The sequence below is a fragment of the Diospyros lotus genome, chromosome 9 (genome assembly GCF_014633365.1).
Source record: "Diospyros lotus cultivar Yz01 chromosome 9, ASM1463336v1, whole genome shotgun sequence".
In the NCBI taxonomy this organism is placed as follows: Eukaryota; Viridiplantae; Streptophyta; class Magnoliopsida; order Ericales; family Ebenaceae; genus Diospyros; species Diospyros lotus.
Window position 1 is genome coordinate 5,282,405 of NC_068346.1, and position 22,665 is coordinate 5,305,069.

At 37.7% G+C, this 22,665-nt stretch overlaps 2 protein-coding genes and 1 pseudogene across 2 annotated transcripts; 1 reads left to right on the forward strand and 2 right to left on the reverse strand.

Annotated features, from left to right (window-relative positions):
* Window positions 1–6,800: 6,800 nt before the first annotated feature.
* LOC127810241 (uncharacterized) lies at window positions 6,801–7,926 on the forward strand. The gene is made up of 3 exons (XM_052349619.1): window positions 6,801–7,162; window positions 7,251–7,732; window positions 7,857–7,926. The coding sequence occupies exons 1-2, from the start codon at window positions 6,801–6,803 to the stop codon at window positions 7,714–7,716; spliced, it is 828 nt and encodes a 275-aa protein (XP_052205579.1). The 3' UTR covers window positions 7,717–7,732; window positions 7,857–7,926.
* A 6,836-nt stretch (window positions 7,927–14,762) lies between these two features.
* LOC127810036 (uncharacterized) lies at window positions 14,763–17,774 on the reverse strand (annotated as a pseudogene).
* A 39-nt stretch (window positions 17,775–17,813) lies between these two features.
* Window positions 17,814–19,517, reverse strand: LOC127810037 (uncharacterized). The gene is made up of 2 exons (XM_052349255.1): window positions 18,684–19,517; window positions 17,814–18,593 (listed from the first exon to the last, which is right to left on the reverse strand). Exons 1-2 carry the CDS (start codon window positions 19,515–19,517, stop codon window positions 17,814–17,816), a joined length of 1,614 nt encoding a protein of 537 aa, XP_052205215.1.
* Window positions 19,518–22,665: the final 3,148 nt, after the last annotated feature.

Below are 22,665 nucleotides of genomic sequence, written 5' to 3' on the forward strand. Positions count from 1 at the left end.
TAAAAACATGAATTTCAATGGTTAAGTATTTATTAATTACATCATTATTGTGTTACTTTATCTAAGATTCATGATTGACTTGATCGTCGAAGGACACAACAAGTGGTTGAGTCTCGCCCTCCTCACTAATTAGTTGAGTATTTTGATTTTAATAATAATAAAAATATTTTTTAATACAAAAACAAACAACTCAAGCTTAAGATTGGGTCCTAAAAATCCAAAAAAGCCTAGATGGTGACATTCACGCATATAAGAATTAACAAATGTTTGGAAGAGTCTATCTATCTATCTATCTATCTATATATATATATATATATATATTAAAGTTGAATCTAATATCTTCTTTGGTGAGTATTTTATTTTTCTAATTTTGTAGTAATTTTTAAATTATTTATTTTATTAATTAACTATATGTATATTCTTTATAATAATACTATTAAATCTAATAATTTTTTAATTCCACTTGAACTCTAAACATCCAAGTAATATTTCATATTCATAAATATTTATTATTATTAAAGTAAGTTGCACCTATATAATCAATAAAATAGATTAGATTTAAGTTTTATCATTTATTTAAAAAATCATTGTACTTATCATACATTTAATTGTCTATTACTTTAATGCAATGAATTTAATAACAAAATAGAGATAATATATCTTGAACTTTATACATTCAAATAACACTTCATATTCATATTTATTGCAACTAAAGTCAGATACATTTGAAGATTAGTTGAGTGTTGTCAATTATAATTTCATACACAAATTATAGATATCATTGGTTGCTTGGTGGGAGTCAGTAACATTGACAACATTAGCATAGTAAGAAACATTGCAAAAAAAAAAAAAACTCCACATGCTTGCAAATGAGTAAGGATTTTCATTTTCCAAACCTTTCAAAAATTAAGTTTTAAAATATTACAAACAAGTTGGTATACTATATTTATTTTCCTATAAAAATATTTGCCAATAACTAATTGGAAAATTCTATTCACAATCACGTTTTTGCTCTTCGCAGCCATTAAAAATTTATTATTATTCTTTACTTTTCGTAGCCAATTTAATAACTCTTTACAGTCAATATTTTTCAAAAATACCCTCTTCCACACAGCCATACGCATTCACACACTTTTTCTCTCGTCAGCAGTGATACGCAGCTGCCCAAACACAAAAAAAAATTACAATGGGAGAATACAAAAAAATATATGAAAATAAATAATCAACACACATACACATATATATACATGCTGACACACAAACACACATATATATATACGCACACATACATATATATAAAGACACACATATATATACACACATGTAGACACACAAACATATATATATATACACACGCACACACAGACACACACACATATACATTAACAGTCCACATACACAAAAATAAATATATGTATGTATATATACACACATACATATAGAGAGAGAGAAAGGAAGGAAGCAGCGACTATATATAGAGAGAGAGAGCGGAAGGAAGAAAGCTGCGGCCATACATGTATTTATTTTTGTGTACACACATACATATATATAGAGAGAGAGAAAGGAAGGAAGGAAGCATCGACTATATATAGAGAGAGAGAGGAAGGAAGGAAGCAGCGGCCATACATATATTTATTTTTTGTGTATGCGGATTGTTAATGTATATGTATGTGTGTATATATATATATATATATGTTTGTGTATATATGAAGAGGTGGTGGCGGGTAATTAATTGAGGGAGAAAATGGGTGTGAGGATAAAAATGAGTTTTTAAAATAAGGTATTTTAGGTATATTAAAATATGGTTGCGAAGAGTAAAAACGTGGTTGCGAATAGAATTTCTCTAACTAATTTAGTATCATATAAATTTTGTGGCATCAGGTTAAAAATTAACATTGACAATATTTATAAAAAAATATAACCTAAATATCATTATTATCTATTTACAAGAAAATTCCCGCATCGAGAAATAACGCCTACTATTAACAAACGTTTGAACTAGCCTTAAAAGATTAAGCCATGCTTGAACCTTTGTATAAACTCTCATATGATTCTTATATGTTTAAAACACTTATTATCTATTGAGATTTTATTCTTAATAAATCTTTTATTTTCAAAGAAGTTAAAAAAAAAACTCAAGATTTTTTCTCTTTTAGTTAATTTTATAAGCTTTTATGTCATTTCTTAAAAGTAAGGATATTAGCTCCCATGTTAAACTAGGTTGACCTGATTGCTTTTATTTTAGGGATGAATTCATATTTGACCAAAGTCAAATGTATAAAATCTTTTTTGTACTTTTTACAGAAAAAAAATGTTTTTAACTATTCAAACAAACTAATTACACTCTATAGCCACTTTTATGTAAAATACCAAAAATACCCTTAATGAGATTTTAAAATAGAAAACCCTACTGTCCTTAGCCTCATTTACCAAAATATCCTTATCTCTTTCATATAACCTTTCTTCTCTCTCCTCTTCCCACATTCACGTTACTCTCTTTCTCTCCATTGTCAAACTATCCAAACTCAATCATTCTTCATACATTCAATCTTTTTGCTTGTTGGGTCATTCAATCTTCTTTATCAATTGCAGCGACCTCACTGAAGTCTCATTCAATAAGTTTCTTTCTCTTCAACAAATAATTTCACCCAATATCTCAAGGTATCTATTCGATTTGTATTTGTTTTATTTTTTTAAAATAATTTTTGTGTTCACATTGCTTATTAAGGTTGTGTAGAATGATTGTAGTTGTGAGCAGAACATATTTTGATAGATATCATTCCAAATCTGCTCTAATTCGGATGAAAAAAAAAATTTCAAAACTGCACATCGTTTATGGGTTTTGTGGGCGATAACAGTTGATCGGGCTTCGTTCCCCCACAAAGCCCGATCGGGCTTCGTTCCCCCACAAAGCCCTATCGGGCTTTGTTCCCCCACTAAGCCCGATTATGATTTTTGTAGGCATTATGATTTTTGTTGCCTACAAACCTGATATGGTTTTTATATATATTATTTTTTAAAATAATATGAGTATTTTGTTAAATAATTTAATATTATATATGAGTAAAATAATATAATTTAATATAATATATTTAATTTTATCATATTATTTAACAAAATTTAACTTTTTAAGCATTTGTGCCTAAATGTGTTATGTTAAAATCCTCCAATGTTTTTCATAAAATTTTTAAATATTTTTCTTAAATTACATATGAAAAATTATCATAACTTGGTTGTTAGTTTATAAGTCAAAAATCATGTTTAATTGTACAAATCATCTCTTTAGAAAAAGAAAATAAAATACAAATCTCAAAAAGCAAATAAACTTACTTACTTATAGTTATGACTTGGTTTAATAAGGAAATGAACCCGATTTGGGTGTGTGTGGGTCCGTTGCATCCATGGTAATGGTGAGACTAATTTTTTACTCCTTTCAATCTTGCAGCAATGGATTTAGTGCAGTTGGTCATCGTGTGGAACGAGGAATGGAATGATAATAAGTATATTGGGGGTAATAGGATGTGTGCGGGAATCTACAAAAATACGACTTTTACTCAATTGGTTGAGATTGTGTACACAGTAACGGGAATTGATAAAACAAGGTACGATATCACCATTCATTTTGTAACGGAACACTCAAGCGAACTTCCAGCTACCAAGTTCCCTATCAAGGACGACTACGGTGTCAGGTTTATTATGTGCGATGACAGAAAATATAAAGTGATGTATGTTGATATGATTTGTAAAGATATTGGAGTTTGTAATCTACGTAGTGGTGGTAATCAAGATTCAGGTGCCGTTCCATTTACATCCGCACGTAGTCCACTGCAAAATGATGATTTTGGTACATATGGTATGGGTGGTTTGTCAGATGACGCTCCACATACGGATGATGATTGTGATAATGAAACTGATAATAATAGTGACGATAGCGATGGTGATAATAGTGATGATGGTGGTGATGAAAGAGAAGTGAGTCCGGAGTACCCAGAAGTAAGATTTTCAGGTTCACAATTTGAGGACAACCATTTACAAAGAAACTGGATCGTTCCTGGTGTAGAAAATTATGCAATTGAGGAAACAAGACCTGAAGTGTCTATTCCATACCAAGGTGATCTTTTACACATGGGTGCACTCTTTAAAAGTAAACAGGAACTAATTTTGGCATTTGGACAATATTGTGTTGATGTGAAGATGGACTATCGAGTCAGACGTTCGTGCACAATTCGATTTGAGGCTGGTTGCAAGGATGTGAACTGCAAATTTATGCTTCGTGCAAGATGTAGACCTGGTTGTTCGTTTTGGCATGTGGTGAAATTTATGCTGAGTCACACGTGTACTCCGGACGTATACGATTCACATTTTCGAAGTGTGAAGGCTATTGTCATCGGAAGTTTGTTTTCTGAAAGAGTGGCGAGTAGTGAATATACACCTAGAATGCTAATGAGAGAGTTGCTGGAACAACATGATGTGCAGATTATGTACACTAAAGCTTGGAGGTCTTTACAACATGCAAAGAGACTTACTTATGGTAATCCAGATGAATCATATCAGCAACTACCCTCATATTTTCACATGTTAAAAGAAACAAATCCTGGCAGTATCACGGCAATAGAGACAAATGAAAATAATTATTTTTTATATTCATTTTTTGCACTCGGAGCTTGCCTTCATGGTTTTCGGTCTTACATAAGACCGGTTGTTGCCGTTGATGCCACACATTTGAAAGGTGAACACAAAGGGGTGATATTCGTTGCAACTTGCAAAGATGGGGAGGAAATGATTTATCCCATCGCTTTTGGATTTGGAGATGGTGAGTCTGACAGATCATGGATATGGTTTTTGACGAAATTGAGAGAGGCTATCGGAGTGCGAGAAGATTTAGTCATTGTTTCTGATCGTCACCAAAGCATTGCGAATGCGATGAGTCATGTCTTCCCTTCTATCCCACATGTCTTTTGTTTCTTCCACCTTAAGCAAAACTTGAAGAAACGTTGTAGACAGCGAAAAGATGTGATGACTGCATTCTACCTTGCAGCATACAGTTACACCACAACAGAGTGTGATACATACTTGGCAGAAATACAATCGATGCATCCTCAGACTCATTTGACATTGATGGAAGCTGTTAGAACAGGTAGGTTCTATGGCACACACCAAGAGGGGGGGTGAATTGGTGATTTTAAAAACTTGATTTAAAACTTTGAAATCCTTTTGATGGAAAATTCGATGCAAGTGGGGATTATTGAATTGCTTGAAATAATAAATGAAATAAAACCACAAGCACAAGAGAAGAACACAAATGATTTATAGTGGTTCGGCTTAACCCAAGCCTAATCCACTACCTTAGCTCCTCACTAAGGATTTTTCAAACCATCCACTAAAACCCCCTACTTAAACCAAGTAGGTCCTCTAGTCCGAGACTAGGAATTACAACCTCCCACTCAAATGGGCCCTCTAGCTACACAAGCTAGGAAAATAACAACGATACAAATGAAAGAGAGAAGCTAAGAGTTAACACTCTTAGTCACAAGTTCTCTCACAATGAAAACTAGGCTTAAGAATAGATTTACAATGATAGAACGAAGCCTTGCATAGAAAAATATAAAATTGAAAGCACAGAGAACACTGTAAGCTCAAATAAAATGATTTCCAAATTCTAGATCATCTCGTTTCCGTCCATTAGTCTCCTCTTGATCATCTATGACATGTATATATAAGTGTCCCACGAAGTTGAAGAGAAATATAGCCGTTTGGAGCCGTTGGGATTTGAAAAAATAACCGTTGGAACTTTCTGCACAAAGAAATAGTCGACAAAAGAAATATATAGTTGACTATTTTTACAACTAAAGCAAGAAATAGTCGACAGACAAAACGAATAGTCGACTATTTTATAACACAAAATTTCAATAGTCGACAGACACATTCCAATAGTCGACAGATGCTGAGATATGAAGAAATTTTTGAAACTTATGAACAAAAATAGTCGCCAGATCAAAAGGGATAGTCGACTATTTTTACTCGATAGTCGACAGATGCTAAAATAGTCGACAGATGCTTAAATAGTCGACAGAACATCAAAAATAGTCGACTATTTTGAAGCATAGTCGACAGAATGATCCTGATAGTCGACTATTCTATAGAAAATCTTGAATTTTCAATACATCCTTATTCGATTCTTTTAAAACCTCATTTTGATTATCTTGAAAGCAAGTTGAGATTATCAAAAGTATATTTTGAAACAAATCACTCTCAACAAGCAAGTTTTTCAAATCACTCTCAACCATACTCAATATTTCTTCTATAAGTTTTCATATCTTGCTTCAAAGCTTATATACTAAAAATTCATTTTCTCATTCATATAATCCACATGATAGAAATTGATTTTTATATAGACATTCATCAAAACCATTTCATTACTAAGAGATATTAGATATCAAAATACTAGGAGATAGTTTTCTAAAATGAACACTTTCTAAAATGAACACACTTTCAAAAACATGTTCTAGTTGGTCTTTTGCCTTAGAATTGTTTTGACCAACGATTTCAAGGAGATTCTTTTTAAGACTAAAAACTTGACTTTGCAAATCTCTAACTAAAATAGAAAATCATAAATCTTTTTGGTTTTCATTTTGACAATGCACTTGAAATTTATTTTGTTGAAAACCACCACCTTGATTCATGACTTAGGGATTTAATAACATATGTTTTTCATCATCAAAACTAAGCACAAGGGTAGAACATCAGAAGCAAGACCGGAAAAGTGGTCACGTGCATATTGTCCAAGAAGAAGATATTCCATGATGACCACCAACATTGCCGAGTCTCTCAATAAATGCATGATGAAAGCACGTCGGTTGCCTATAACAAGTGCACATGAATTTTTGAGACATATGCTTCAGAAATGGTTTAGTGATAGACGTGCTGCAGCTGCCAGACTCGAAACCATTGTGACCTCCGCTGCAGTGGCACATATTAACTTGGCGCATGCCAAAACATTAGACCGAGGATGTCGTGTAGTTCCTATAATACAAGGGAACAAATACCTCGTGCAACATGCAAAGGAAGGCGATGGGATAGTTGACATTGTTGCGAGTACATGCAGTTGTCGCAAGTGGGACATTGATCAAATGCCACGTCTTCATGCAATTGCTGCTAGCAGGTATCATGGTTTGACTTTTATTTGCGTATTATGTTCGTAATTTAGTGTGATATGTTAACACTATGTGTTTCTTTGCCTTATGCGACAGTTTCATGAGGGTGCACTACCATATGCTTTGCCATTCATATTACACCGCAGATTGGGTCAGACGGGCATATGCACTTCCCATCAATCCTCTCCCTAACAAGGCTGCTTGGGTTCTTCCAGCGTACGTCAGACAGATAGTTATACTCCCACCTGTGCAAAGACGACAACCGGGTAGACCGAGAAATGGTCGGATTCCTTCCATGGGGGAAGCTCGTCGAAGAAAAAAATGTGGAAAATGCGGTGAACTAGGACACAACAGTCTGGGTTGCCCTAATGAATGGACTTCCTCCATTGGAGAGTCGAGCACAGCCACTACTTCAGAATCCAGGGACGCTGCTAGGGCCTCTGCAAGGGCAAGCTGGAAATGCAGCATTTGCAAAGAGACTGGACACACTCGTCGTCGGTGCCCTATACAGTTGTCAATTCCAGGTGATGATAATATTGTCAATGATGAAAACAATCAATAGACATTAACTCATTCAGGTATGATATAATGTTATCACATATGTTATCAATAGTTGTTAGATCGTTTGTGAAAAAAAAATGTTTTTTACTCGCAAAGTGTTAATGGAATTTTTACTGACCATATATATCCTTTGTGTTTCAGCAATGCTCAAAAATCACTGGCACGATACAAAAAGGATGACAACATCAATCAAATATCTTTTTGTCGGGGGTTCAGAAATGAATATTATTTTTTACATTAATATTTGAAATTGAGATTTATTTATATTTGTAATCTTTCAATTTCCTTCATCTAAACTCATAATAATTAATTTAATTGACAGCTTGTGTTGTAGTATGTTGTTGAGCAAAGAACTGAGTATATAATGCAGTTTCAATAGCACCAAAATGATGCAATGATAAACTTGCTAAAAAATTAGAGTGTAATTTCTTAACAATCACTGTTATTTGAGACTATACTAGTGGGAAACTTCAAAAAAAATTCAATTGCAAAAAAAAAAAAAAAAAAAAAAATCGGGCTTTGTGGGCCACCAAAACCCGGCCATCGGGTTTTGTGGCCAACGAAACCCGGCCATCGGTTTTTGTGGCCCACGAAACTCGGCCATCGGGCTTTGTGGCCCACGAAGCCCGAAAATGATTTTTTTTTATTTTTCTTGATTTTTCTTCAAATTAATATATTCCATTACCACTAAAATGATGTCTTTTAATGTTATTTGGGTGAACCCAAATGTATATATCACAACAAAGTCATTATTTTTCACTTTGTGTGAGGATGTCCATCCACCATCTACACAACCAACACATGATCAATTGCTTCTAATAATATTGTACAAAGCAAGATAATAACGCTATGATAATAAACTTGCTCAAAACTTAGAGTGTAATTTCTTAACAATCACTGTTATTTGAGACTATACTAGTGGGAAACTTCAAAAAAAATTCAATTGCAAAAAAAAAAAAAAAAAAAAAATCGGGCTTTGTGAGCCACCAAAACCCGGCCATCAGGTTTTGTGGCCCACGAAACCCGGCCATCGGGCTTTGTGGCCCACGAAGCCCGAAAATGATTTTTTTTTATTTTTCTTGATTTTTTTTCAAATTAATATATTCCATTACCACTAAAATGATGTCTTTTAATGTTATTTGGGTGAACCCAAATGTATATATCACAACAAAGTCATTATTTTTCACTTTGTGTGAGGATGTCCATCCACCATCAACACAACCAACACATGATCAATTGCTTCTAATAATATTGGACAAAGCAAGATACTTAGAGTGTAATTTCTTAACAATCACTGTTATTTGAGACTATACTAGTGGGAAACTTCAAAAAAAATTCAATTGCAAAAAAAAAAAAAAAATCGGGCTTTGTGGGCCACCAAAACCCGGCCATCGGGTTTTGTGGCCAACGAAACCCGGCCATCGGGTTTTGTGGCCCACGAAACCCGGCCATCGGGCTTTGTGGCCCACGAAGCCCGAAAATGATTTTTTTTTTTATTTTTCTTGATTTTTCTTCAAATTAATATATTCCATTACCACTAAAATGATGTCTTTTAATGTTATTTGGGTGAACCCAAATGTATATATCACAACAAAGTCATTATTTTTCACTTTGTGTGAGGATGTCCATCCACCATCAACACAACCAACACATGATCAATTGCTTCTAATAATATTGGACAAAGCAAGATAATAACGCTATGATAATAAACTTGCTCAAAACTTAGAGTGTAATTTCTTAACAATCACTGTTATTTGAGACTATACTAGTGGGAAACTTCAAAAAAAATTCAATTGCAAAAAAAAAAAAAATCGGGCTTTGTGGGCCACCAAAACCCGGCCATCGGGTTTTGTGGCCCACGAAACCCGGCCATCGGGCTTTGTGGCCCACGAAACCCGAAAATAATTTTTTTTTATTTTTCTTGATTTTTCTTCAAATTAATATATTCCATTACCACTAAAATGATGTCTTTTAATGTTATTTGGGTGAACCCAAATGTATATATCACAACAAAGTCATTATTTTTCACTTTGTGTGAGGATGTCCATCCACCATCAACACAACCAACACATGATCAATTGCTTCTAATAATATTGGACAAAGCAAGATAATAACGCTATGATAATAAACTTGCTCAAAACTTAGAGTGTAATTTCTTAACAATCACTGTTATTTGAGACTATACTAGTGGGAAACTTCAAAAAAAATTCAATTACAAAAAAAAAAAAAAAAAAAAAAAAAATCGGGCTTTGTGGGCCACCAAAACCCGGCCATCAGGTTTTGTGGCCCACGAAACCCGGCCATCGGGCTTTGTGGCCCACGAAGCCTGAAAATGATTTTTTTTTATTTTTCTTGATTTTTCTTCAAATTAATATATTCCATTACCACTAAAATTATGTCTTTTAATGTTATTTGGGTGAACCCAAATGTATATATCACAACAAAGTCATTATTTTTCACTTTGTGTGAGGATGTCCATCCACCATCAACACAACCAACACATGATCAATTGCTTCTAATAATATTGGACAAAGCAAGATACTTAGAGTGTAATTTCTTAACAATCACTGTTATTTGAGACTATACTAGTGGGAAACTTCAAAAAAAATTCAATTGCAAAAAAAAAAAAAAATCGGGCTTTGTGGGCCACCAAAACCCGGCCATCGGGTTTTGTGGCCAACGAAACCCGGCCATCGGGTTTTGTGGCCCACGAAACCCGGCCATCGGGCTTTGTGGCCCACGAAGCCCGAAAATGATTTTTTTTTATTTTTCTTGATTTTTCTTCAAATTAGTATATTCCATTACCACTAAAATGATGTCTTTTAATGTTATTTGGGTGAACCCAAATGTATATATCACAACAAAGTCATTATTTTTCACTTTGTGTGAGGATGTCCATCCACCATCAACACAACCAACACATGATCAATTGCTTCTAATAATATTGGACAAAGCAAGATAATAACGCTATGATAATAAACTTGCTCAAAACTTAGAGTGTAATTTCTTAACAATCACTGTTATTTGAGACTATACTAGTGGGAAACTTCAAAAAAAATTCAATTGCAAAAAAAAAAAAAAAAAATCGGGCTTTGTGGGCCACCAAAACCCGGCCATCGGGTTTTGTGGCCCACGAAACCCGGCCATCGGGCTTTGTGGCCCACGAAGCCCGAAAATGATTTTTTTTTATTTTTCTTGATTTTTCTTCAAATTAATATATTCCATTACCACTAAAATAATGTCTTTTAATGTTATTTGGGTAAACCCAAATGTATATATCACAACAAAGTCATTATTTTTCACTTTTTGTGAGGAACAACTACAAAAAATTCATTAGTCATTTCCAAGTTTTTCATTTTTCCTCTCAATATATGGGTTCCACTAACACTAAAATGATCTCTTGTTACGTTGTTCAAGTTAGTTAAAGGTAGAATGCACAACAAATACATGATGAATTGTTCTAACTACTAACATTGGATCAACATGATGTAATGATCTTCAAATTACCCCATAAGTGTAATTTAAAAATTTCGGCAGAGTCTCCCTTGTTTCTTGGACATTGAACCTGCATTAGAGACTCAGTCTCTATGTTCAACAACATAATAACATGACAATATTTACCATCACAACATTAGAGACTCAGTCTCTCTTCCCAACAACATACTGCCACCACAACCACTTATCCCTTACCATCAACAACACCGCAAACCACATTTCATCAAGTGAGCAATATACAATTTGCTATTTGCTATTTGCTATTTGCTATTTGCTATACTTATACAAAAATATACAACATTTGAACTAGATGAAAATAAAAACACAAAACAAAGAATCTTCTAATCTATTGATCTACAAGTATACTATCGTGCTATGTCTATACAAAAATATTCCAATCTGTCTTCGGAGGGTACGGACATCCACAGTTGGGTGCATCTGCCAGTGATCCTCATTATGCCTCAGTATGTCCTCGACATATTTGATAACGTAGCACCCGCAGCTAGCCCTGTATTAGACATAACACACATTGGTAGCATAACCATATTTTCATGAAAATTGACCCTGTAATATAATTTAAATTAATTTACCCATCCGGTTGTTGAGGCAACTTCTGAGGATCAGTATTCTCCACTTCCCAATCTCTGTCTAGCGTCGCAGTTGCAGTTACATGTTCATAATATGCAGCTTTCTTTAGTAGAATGGGTAACAAACTCACAAGTGGTTGTATAGCTTCGACCCTGCTCCTACGACTATCTTCATTTATGGAATTGGAGTCATATATGATAATTCTCCTATCTTTCAAGCAAATCTTTAAGAGAAACCAATGAGAATTTGCTACATTACAAGGGAGCAACACCTGTATTTTATTTTAATATGTCAATCGTACGGAAATAAATAAATAAATAATTAAATAGAATGAATTAAGACTTACATAATCGACTGTCCACCAAGGGAGACTTCCGTCAGTGCGCCCGTCAACGAAACCGATCCACTCTTCTGGAACAGATGCGATAGAAGGCACAAAAACCCTCCTATTGCCCCCGTACTCCTGTTCCCAAAATCTTACCATGGATGCCTGAAAAATAAAATAAAATAAAATAAAATAAAAATATTGGTCATAGATTAAATTAATATGCAAAAAAAAAAAAAAGTAGTGCAAACTCACAAAAAACGAAGTTGACATGATAGCGTAGTTTGTGTCATATTGACGCCGAGACTGTATATGTAAGGGCCCACTCCTGAATGTGCCCGCTAGCATAGGACATTCGAAAGGAGGTCATCACAAGGATGATATAGAACAATACCTCATAATAAACACACACATTTATTTATTTTCACGCAGCGGAATATCAATAACTTTCGTTACAAACCAATGTTGATACATCTAGGCTCTTAGGCCATACAAACTGAATATGAGGCTCTAATGTAAAACAACAATTTAAAATCTCATCAATCTACCTCACCAAAACGCAACTAGGATCTCCGAGTTGAGTGCCTCTGTACACCACTACCCTTGGGTTGTAGTCCCACTGGACTCGCCCTTAATGACTGTTTTACCTTTACCTGGAATGGCATAAGAAGATCAAGTGAGCCACAAGGCTCAGCAAGTTCTAGTACAAAGGAGCAGTATGAAGAAAGAGAAATCATGATGACACCGAGAGGAGTGTACAACGACTTCATATCAATATTCAATTATATGAGTCGGAAATCATATCTCATAGAATTATAAATTTCAAATTTTTGTTCATGTATAATCATACAAGTGCATACATCATAAGTATAAATCCCATAGGCTCATAAGCCACGATGCAAAATATGCGTTAATCATCATATCAGTAAATCAACACATAACGTATCGAGCACAACCTGCCGGGCTATGGCCACCTCGTCCCGCGTCAGGCGCTCCTAGGGAACCCTTTATTTTCGCGCAAAATAATAAGTGCGCTAAGAACATATATATATGAGCATCATGTACATGTATGCATCATGTATGCATTTACCAGCAATGTAAAATTTAAATTCTCGTTCTCAATATACATTTAATACCATTGAAGAATGTTATGGCAAAAATTGTTATTTTTCCACCATACAATTGCTCCAATACATTAAGTAAATGTTTAATTAATATTAATAAAAATTTTCGGATGGGTATTGTAGCGGGGTACTATACGGATACGGTATGGTACTGTAGCAAGATACTGTATGTATATTGTACGAATACGGTATCATACTATAGCGAGATACTATATGGTATTGTATCGAGATACTGTATAGGTACTGTATGGTACTGTATCGAGATACTGTATAGGTATTGTATGGTACTGTATCGAGATACTGTATAGGTACTGTATGGTACTGTATCGAGATACTGTATTGAGATACTATATAGGTACTGTATGGTACTGTATTGAGATACTGTATAGGTACTGTATCAAGATACTGTATAGGTACTATATTGAGATACTGTATAGGTACTGTATTGAGATACTGTATAGGTACTATATGGTACTGTAGCATCCGAATTTTTTCACACATTAACTTGATATTTTTCCACAATTTCATGGGACATTCGGGTATAGACATTAATTATCCAGACATCATTCACATATAAGATATACCAATAAATACACTACAATGAGCAATGAAGGTGAACAAACTCCCATCATAATGGAGGTGAAAAATGCCATTCACAGAATAATATTGGGGTGAATCAAACCCCTTTTGAGACATCAAATAGACTCACAATATTTAGGAATTTTATACTATGTAGATAGAAAAAATTTAATAGAGATGCTACACATGGAAGGGGAGAAAAATAAAAGAAGAAGAAGAAAGGATACTTGCCTGAGGATGAATAAATCAAGATGAAGCACCCGCACAGAAGCTCCAATTGCCACAGAAAATTTAACAGAATAGAAGCAGTAGAGAAGAAAAAGAATGCGTATTAGATGAGGAAGAAGAAGAAGAAGAAGAAGAATAGAATAAGAAGAAGAAGAAGAAGTCGGGAGGGAGAAGAAAAAAAGGAGATAAAGAGGAAGAAAAAGAAGGTGTAAAAAAGAAGTGAAAGAAGAAAGTAGGAGTAAAAGGAAAAAGAAGAAGTAAAAGGAGGAGTGAAAGAAGAAAGGAGAAGTAAAAGAGGGAGTGAAAAACAATAAAGAAGAAGTGAAAGAAAAGGTGAAAGAAGAAAAAGAAAGGGGGGTTGGGAAGTAATGATGCGTTGATGGTGGATGTTTTTTTTTTTTTTTTTTTTTTTTTGTATTGGGCTTAAGCCCAAATAAATGGCCCATCTTCTATTTCCTTAAAGGCCCAAGCCCAACTCATAGCCCATTTGCCTTAAATAAATTGAAGCCCAACTCATTATCCCATCCATTTAATTTAAACCCATACATACAAGCCCATAGATCTATTTCAACATTAAGAATCAAATTTGCTCAACTTATATAATAACTAAAATAAGTTAATATATCATTCTAAAATTCTAAACCCAATAATGGGTCGTTACAGTTTCTCCCCCCCTTCAAAGAATTTGGTCCCCAAATTCCTGTCTGGTCACTCGAATAGCTGGGGGAAAAGACACCTCATCTCCTCCTCGCGCTCCCAGGTAGCCTCATCTAAAGAGTGACACTGCCACTGAATTTTAACAAATGGAATCGATCGATTTCGTAGCACTTTCTCTTTCCGCTCCAAAATACTAATAGGTTTCTCCTCGTATGTGACATCCTCCTTGACTTCTATAGTCTGATAGTCGATGATATGCTGGGGATCCGGCACGTACTTCCTTAACATGGACACATGGAAGACATTATGAACGCCAGCTAACTGTGGTGGCAAGGCCAACCTATAGGCCAAAGGGCCAACTCGTTCCAAGATTTCAAACAGTCCAATATAGCGAGAACTAAGCTTCCCCGACACCCCAAATCTGCGTACGCCCTTTATGGGCATCACTCTCAGCCATACGTGGTCCCCAGCTGAGAACTCCAAGTCTCGACGTCTTTTATCCGCATAGCTCTTTTGTCGGTCCTGTGCGACCTTCATTCTAGCCTTGATAATCCGAATCTTTTCTGATGTCTGCTCAACAATCTCTGGCCCTAATAATGCTCTGTCTCCAATCTCCTCCCAACAAATGGGTGATCTACACGGCCTGCCGTAAAGTGCCTCATAAGGCGGCATACCAATACTAGAGTGGTGACTGTTGTTGTAAGCGAATTCTACTAGTGGCAGATGATCATCCCAACTACCATGGAAATCTAACACACATGCCCTCAACATGTCCTCTAATGTCTGGATGGTCCTCTCTGACTGTCCATCTGTCTGAGGGTGGAACGCGGTACTAAACTTTAGCTTCGTCCCCAAAGCATCTTGCAACGCTCCCCAAAAGTGTGAAGTAAATCGAGGGTCCCGATCCGACACGATACTAGAGGGAACTCCATGTAATCTCACCACTTCCTCCACATATAACTTCGCAAGGTGGTTCAAACGGTAAGTCTTCTTAATCGGTAGGAAATGGGCTGATTTCGTCAAACGGTCTACTATCACCCAAATAGCATCGCACCCCTTCGTTGTCCTTGGTAGCCCTGACACGAAGTCCATGGATATGTTATCCCACTTCCACTCTGGAATGGGCAACGACCGTAGGAGACCTGCTGGTTTTTAATGTTCTGCCTTAACCTGCTGGCACACTGCACACTGGGATACATATCTTGCCACATCTCTCTTCAGACCATCCCACCAAAACTGCCTCCGTAGATTCTGATACATTTTCGTCGTGCCGGGGTGAATTGTATAGCGGGACTTATGAGCCTCTGCCAAAATCTCGTTCCTGATCTCCGCATCATCTGGTACACAAATCCGATCTTGGAATAGTAGCATCCCATCGCCCCTTTGGCCGAAACCCACTGGGGAAAACTTCCCCACATCTGCTAAGATCTGGGCCAACTTCACATCGTGTGATTGTTGCACCCTAATCTGTTCCATCACATCAGGTTGTATCCTTAGGTACGAACAATACCCCGTAGGTCTCTCTTCGGGTTCAGAGATAGATAACTCCCCCATCTGACTCAAAAGCATCCATTCCTGGGTCTTCATAGCCGCCATATAAGCCCCTCGGCGACTCAATGCGTCGGCCACCACGTTGGCCTTCCCCGGATGGTACAAGATCTCACAATCATAGTCCTTCAAAAGCTCCATCCACCTACGTTGCCTCATGTTCAACTCCTTCTGGGAGAAAAGGTACTTTAAACTTTTATGGTCAGTATAAATCTCCACCTTCTCTCCATAAAGGTAATGCCTCCAAATCTTGAGAGCAAACACTACTGCCGCTAACTCCAAGTCATGGGTAGGGTAGTTCACCTCATGTTTCTTCAATTGTCTCGAGGCATAGGCACTCACTCGTCCATCCTACATCAATACACATCCGAGACCTGAGTGTGACGCATCACTGAAGATGGAAAATGTCTCTTCACTCCTAGGAATAGCCAATACTGGTGCTGAGGTTAGCCTCTTCTTCAACTCCTCAAAGCTACGCTCACAAGCCTCGTTCCATTCGTACTTGACTCCCTTCTGAGTCAACTTTGTCATAGGAGATGAAAGCCTAGAGAAACCCTCAATGAATCTTCTGTAGTAACCTGCTAGCCCCAAAAAGCTCCTGATGCCGGTCACTGTAGTCGGTTGTGGCCACTCAATCACTGCCTTCACTTTTTCAGGGTCTACTGAAATACCCTCACCAGATACTACGTGTCCCAAGAAGCCAACCTGTCGCTGCCAAAAATCACACTTACTGAACTTGGCATACAACTGCCTCTCCCTCAGCCTCTGCAATGCCAGCCTAAGGTGGGTCTCATGGTCCTCCAAACTCGGCGAGTAGATGAGTATGTCATCAATGAACACTATAACAAAGCTATCCAAATACTCTCTAAACACCCTGTTCATCAAATCCATGAAGACTGCCGGGGCATTAGTCAACCCAAATGGCATGACCACAAACTCGTAATGGTCGTACCTAGTGCGAAAAGCAGTCTTCTTTACATCTTCTTCTCTGACCCTCACCTGATGGTATCCAGACCTCAAGTCAATCTTCGAAAAGACGGATGCTCCACGTAACTGGTCCAACAAGTCATCAACATGGGGGAGGGGATACTTGTTCTTCATCGTCACCTGATTCAACTGCCGGTAGTCAATGCATAATCTCATGGATCCATCCTTCTTCCTCACGAATAAAACTGGAGCACCCCAAGATGAGGCACTCGGGCGGATGAATCCCTTCTCAATCAATTCCTCCAACTGCACCTTTAGCTCTTTCAATTCATTTGGAGCCATTCTGTAAGGAGCCCTAGAAACTGGCTGCGTACCTGGTACCAAGTCAATAGAGAACTCAACCTCCCTCGATGGCGGCAATCCTGGCAACTCTTCAGGAAATATATCGGGAAATTCACAGACCACCGGAATATCTGGCAATTCCATCTTGTCCTCATTACCAGTCGTCACTAAAGCCAAATATGCCTCGCAACCATGTCGCATTAATTTCTCCGCCTTCATCACCGAAATCAAGGGTGTGGAGCTCATTGGTTTAATGCCTCTATACACAACAATTGGCTGATGAGGCTACTCAAAATGAATTACCTTGTGCCGATAATCAACCTTAGCATAGTGTTGGGATAGCCAGTCCATGCCCAAAATAAGATCAAAATCTTTTATGTCTAGCACCACCAAATTCCCCGGAAACTCCTTATCGTGCACTATGATTTTACAATCCCTATACACCTCACTACCCACCATTTTCGTATCTCCCGGAGTAGTTACAATCAAATAATATGGTAACAATGTACTGGAAATTGGAATATGACATACCACCCGAGGTGCAACAAAAGAGTGTGTGGATCCCGTATCAAATAAAACACAAACATCAATATCATATAAGGATAAGATACCTTGCACTGTGTCCTTCCCTTGCTCTGCTTCAGCTGTAGTCAAGGCGAACACTCGCCCCTGGATGTGGGGTCTATCAGCATCTGCGGTGCTCTGTCCTGATGGTAGTGCCAATGATGGTGCCATCCCCTGAAGTCTAGGCACTGACTGCCTCTGCCCAGATCTATCACTCTGATACCCCGGCCTTTGGCCTCCTCGCTGGGGTGGCACTGAACAAACGTTGGCCTTATGGCCCTTGCGCCCACATTTAAAACATGTCACCTCCTGGCTGCCTGCTCTACCTGACCCCTGAGGGCAGTCCCTCTGTACGTGCCCCGCCTGACCACAAGTGTAACATGTCACCCCTCTGTCGTAGCGGCATGGGTCACGATGCCTCTTTCCACATGTCTTGCATGGGGGGATGTCTGGCGTGCCTCTCGAAGGCCCTGGTGCACCCTTCCTCTTCCTGTCATTGCCCTATCCCTGGGCTAAGCCTGACCCCCTAGTAGCTGTCAGGGCTGCTCTCAGCTCGCTCCTCTCCCTCTCAATGATGTATGCCCGATGTACCAGTGTAGAATAGTCAGTGAACTGCGCACCTGCCAGTTGAAATCGAATCTCCACTCGCAACCCTCTCAAGAACTTGGTCGCTTTCTTCTCATCAGTGTCTACTAACTCGGGGGCAAAGCGTGCTAGGGAGGTGAACTCCTCCTCATACTGAGCCACTGACATGTTGCCCTGGGTCAACTCGATGAACTCGTATGTCTTCTGGCTACGAACCCAGGCGGGAAAATAATTGGCGTTGAAGAGCTCCCTAAATTCAGCCCAAGATGGCTCCCTGTTCCTGAATCGCAGTCTGGCCGTCTCCCACCACCTCTCAGCTGCTCCCCGAAGTAGGTATGTGGCCAGCTGTACCTTCTGTGCATCAGTGCATCCTATGGTCCGCAGATGTTTCTCTATTGCCATCAGCCACTCTTCTGCAACCAGAACGTCATTTCCCCCTCTGAATTCCGATGGCCTGAGTGCCATGAAGTTCCTCACCAACTGACTGCCAGCATTACCATCCATACCCTGAGGCTCAACCTCCTGCTGCACTGGGTTCGACGTCTGACCACTAACATTTTCTTGTAAGACTGCCTCATTCCCTGCTACCGGCGGCGCCTGTCCTGGCCTGCCCTGATGGGCCATGAATTCCTCGAAATGCCTCAACATGGAAGCCATCGTGCCCCTCAACTCACTAACCTCTTGGCGCAACTCTGCCACTGAATCTGTAGGAGTAGGCGATGCTAGGGGTGGTGTAGGGTTAGATACAGGTGCAGGCTCCGGAATGGGATCAGGACCTGGAGCAAGAATTGCCCGGTTGCCTTGGGCGCGTGTCAGCTGCCTTCCTCGATGTCCACTCATTTCCTGTACAACCAAAAGACCTTTTAGTACTCCATCTTAACTTAGTCTCACTAGACTACTAAACACACATCTACTCTACCCACCAATCCTAAGTGTACAGAGACTCTCCTCACTCCTATACCTAATCGCTCTGATACCAAAACTGTAAGGGCCCACTCCCGAATGTGCCCGCTAGCATAGGATATTTGAAAGGAGATCATCACAAGGATGATATAGAACAATACCTCATAATAAACACACACATTTATCTATTTTCACGCAGCGGAATATCAATAACTTTCGTTACAAACCAATGTTGATACATCTAGGCTCTTAGGCCATACAAACCGAATATGAGGCTCTAATGTAAAACAACAATTTAAAATCTCATCAATCTACCTCACCAAAACGCAACTAGGATCTCCGAGTTGAGTGCCTCTGTACACCACTACCCTTGGGTTGTAGTCCCACTGGACTCTCCCTTAATGACTGTTTTACCTTTACCTGGAATGGCATAAGAAGATCAAGTGAGCCACAAGGCTCAGCAAGTTCTAGTACAAAGGAGCAGTATGAAGAAAGAGAAATCATGATGACACCGAGAGGAGTGTACAACGACTTCATATCAATATTCAATTATATGAGTCGGAAATCATATCTCATAGAATTATAAATTTCAAATTTTTGTTCATGTATAATCATACAAGTGCATACATCATAAGTATAAATCCCATAGGCTCATAAGCCACGATGCAAAATATGCGTTAATCATCATATCAGTAAATCAACACATAACGTATCGAGCACAACCTGCCGGGCTATGGCCACCTCGTCCCGCGTCAGGCGCTCCTAGGAAACCCTTTATTTTCGCGCAAAATAATAAGTGCGCTAAGAACATATATATATGAGCATCATGTACATGTATGCATCATGTATGCATTTACCAGCAATGTAAAATTTAAATTCTCGTTCTCAATATACATTTAATACCATTGAAGAATGTTATGGCAAAAATTGTTATTTTTCCACCATACAATTGCTCCAATACATTAAGTAAATGTTTAATTAATATTAATAAAAATTTTCGGATGGGTATTGTAGCGGGGTACTATACGGATACGGTATGGTACTGTAGCAAGATACTGTATGTATATTGTACGAATACGGTATCATACTATAGCGAGATACTATATGGTATTGTATCGAGATACTGTATAGGTACTGTATGGTACTGTATTGAGATACTGTATAGGTATTGTATGGTACTGTATCGAGATACTGTATAGGTACTGTATGGTACTGTATCGAGATACTGTATTGAGATACTATATAGGTACTGTATGGTACTGTATTGAGATACTGTATAGGTACTGTATCAAGATACTGTATAGGTACTATATTGAGATACTGTATAGGTACTGTATGGTACTGTATTGAGATACTGTATAGGTACTGTATTGAGATACTGTATAGGTACTATATGGTACTGTAGCATCCGAATTTTTTCACACATTAACTTGATATTTTTCCACAATTTCATGGGACATTCGGGTATAGACATTAATTATCCAGACATCATTCACATATAAGATATACCAATAAATACACTACAATGAGCAATGAAGGTGAACAAACTCCCATCATAATGGAGGTGAAAAATGCCATTCACAGAATAATATTGGGGTGAATCAAACCCCTTTTGAGACATCAAATAGACTCACAATATTTAGGAATTTTATACTATGTAGATAGAAAAAATTTAATAGAGATGCTACACATGGAAGGGGAGAAAAATAAAAGAAGAAGAAGAAAGGATACTTGCCTGAGGATGAATAAATCAAGATGAAGCACCCGCACAGAAGCTCCAATTGCCACAGAAAATTTAACAGAATAGAAGCAGTAGAGAAGAAAAAGAATGCGTATTAGATGAGGAAGAAGAAGAAGAAGAAGAAGAAGAATAGAATAAGAAGAAGAAGAAGAAGAAGTCGGGAGGGAGAAGAAAAAAAGGAGATAAAGAGGAAGAAAAAGAAGGTGTAAAAAAGAAGTGAAAGAAGAAAGTAAGAGTAAAAGGAAAAAGAAGAAGTAAAAGGAGGAGTGAAAGAAAAAAGGAGAAGTAAAAGAGGGAGTGAAAAACAATAAAGAAGAAGTGAAAGAAGAAAAAGAAAGGGGGGTTGGGAAGTAATGATGCGTAGATGGTGGATGTTTTTTTTTTTTTTTTTTTTTTTTTGTTATTGGGCTTAAGCCCAAATAAATGGCCCATCTTCTATTTCCTTAAAGGCCCAAGCCCAACTCTTAGCCCATTTGCCTTAAATAAATTGAAGCCCAACTCATTATCCCATTCATTTAATTTAAACCCATAGATCTATTTCAACATTAAGAATCAAATTTGCTCAACTTATATAATAACTAAAATAAGTTAATATATCATTCTAAAATTCTAAACCCAATAATGGGTCGTTACAGTATACGTCTCAGGCAACACATGTAACTATCGATATGGTAACCCTCCAACCAGTTGGCCTCATTCTCTATGTTTCGGAGGTCATCCGGTGTTAGGTTAAGAATGAAACCGGTGTGAAGACTACAACAACCAAGAAAAATAAGAGTAAGAATATATTGTTTATGCAAATAGAAAAAATGTAAATATTGTTACTTACCTAATATTTTCATTAGAACCTATGAACTCAATATAACCCTCAGGGGGCTCTGTCTCTATGTCCGGCGGCATTGGGTCTAGTACCGGCGGCATCGGGTCCACGTCCGACCCCTCCAAAGTAGCATCCTTCTTTCTCCTTTTATATTTTGTTGGATCGGTGAAGGGTGGACGACGAAACTGCGATGGCAATCTATCTCGCATAGGTCGCCTGTCGACCCTAACCACTTCCTCCTCCTGTAACTGAACAAAACCTAACCGTTACAAAATAGTATTTTAGAATGAAGTAAAACGTATAAAAGTAAATTTGGAATTTACTCTAGATGTAGATGCCTGCTCCTCATCGTGATGATCAAGATCTACCTGATCACCACTCTGGGACTGCTTATGAACATTATCGCTGTGATCTGGGGAAATATGCGGGATGCGTAGATGAGCACATAGTGCTGCCTGCCCCCTCTCTAGTGCTGCTTGCCCCCTCTCTAGTGATTCCTGCGCCCTCTCTAGTCTCAACAATTG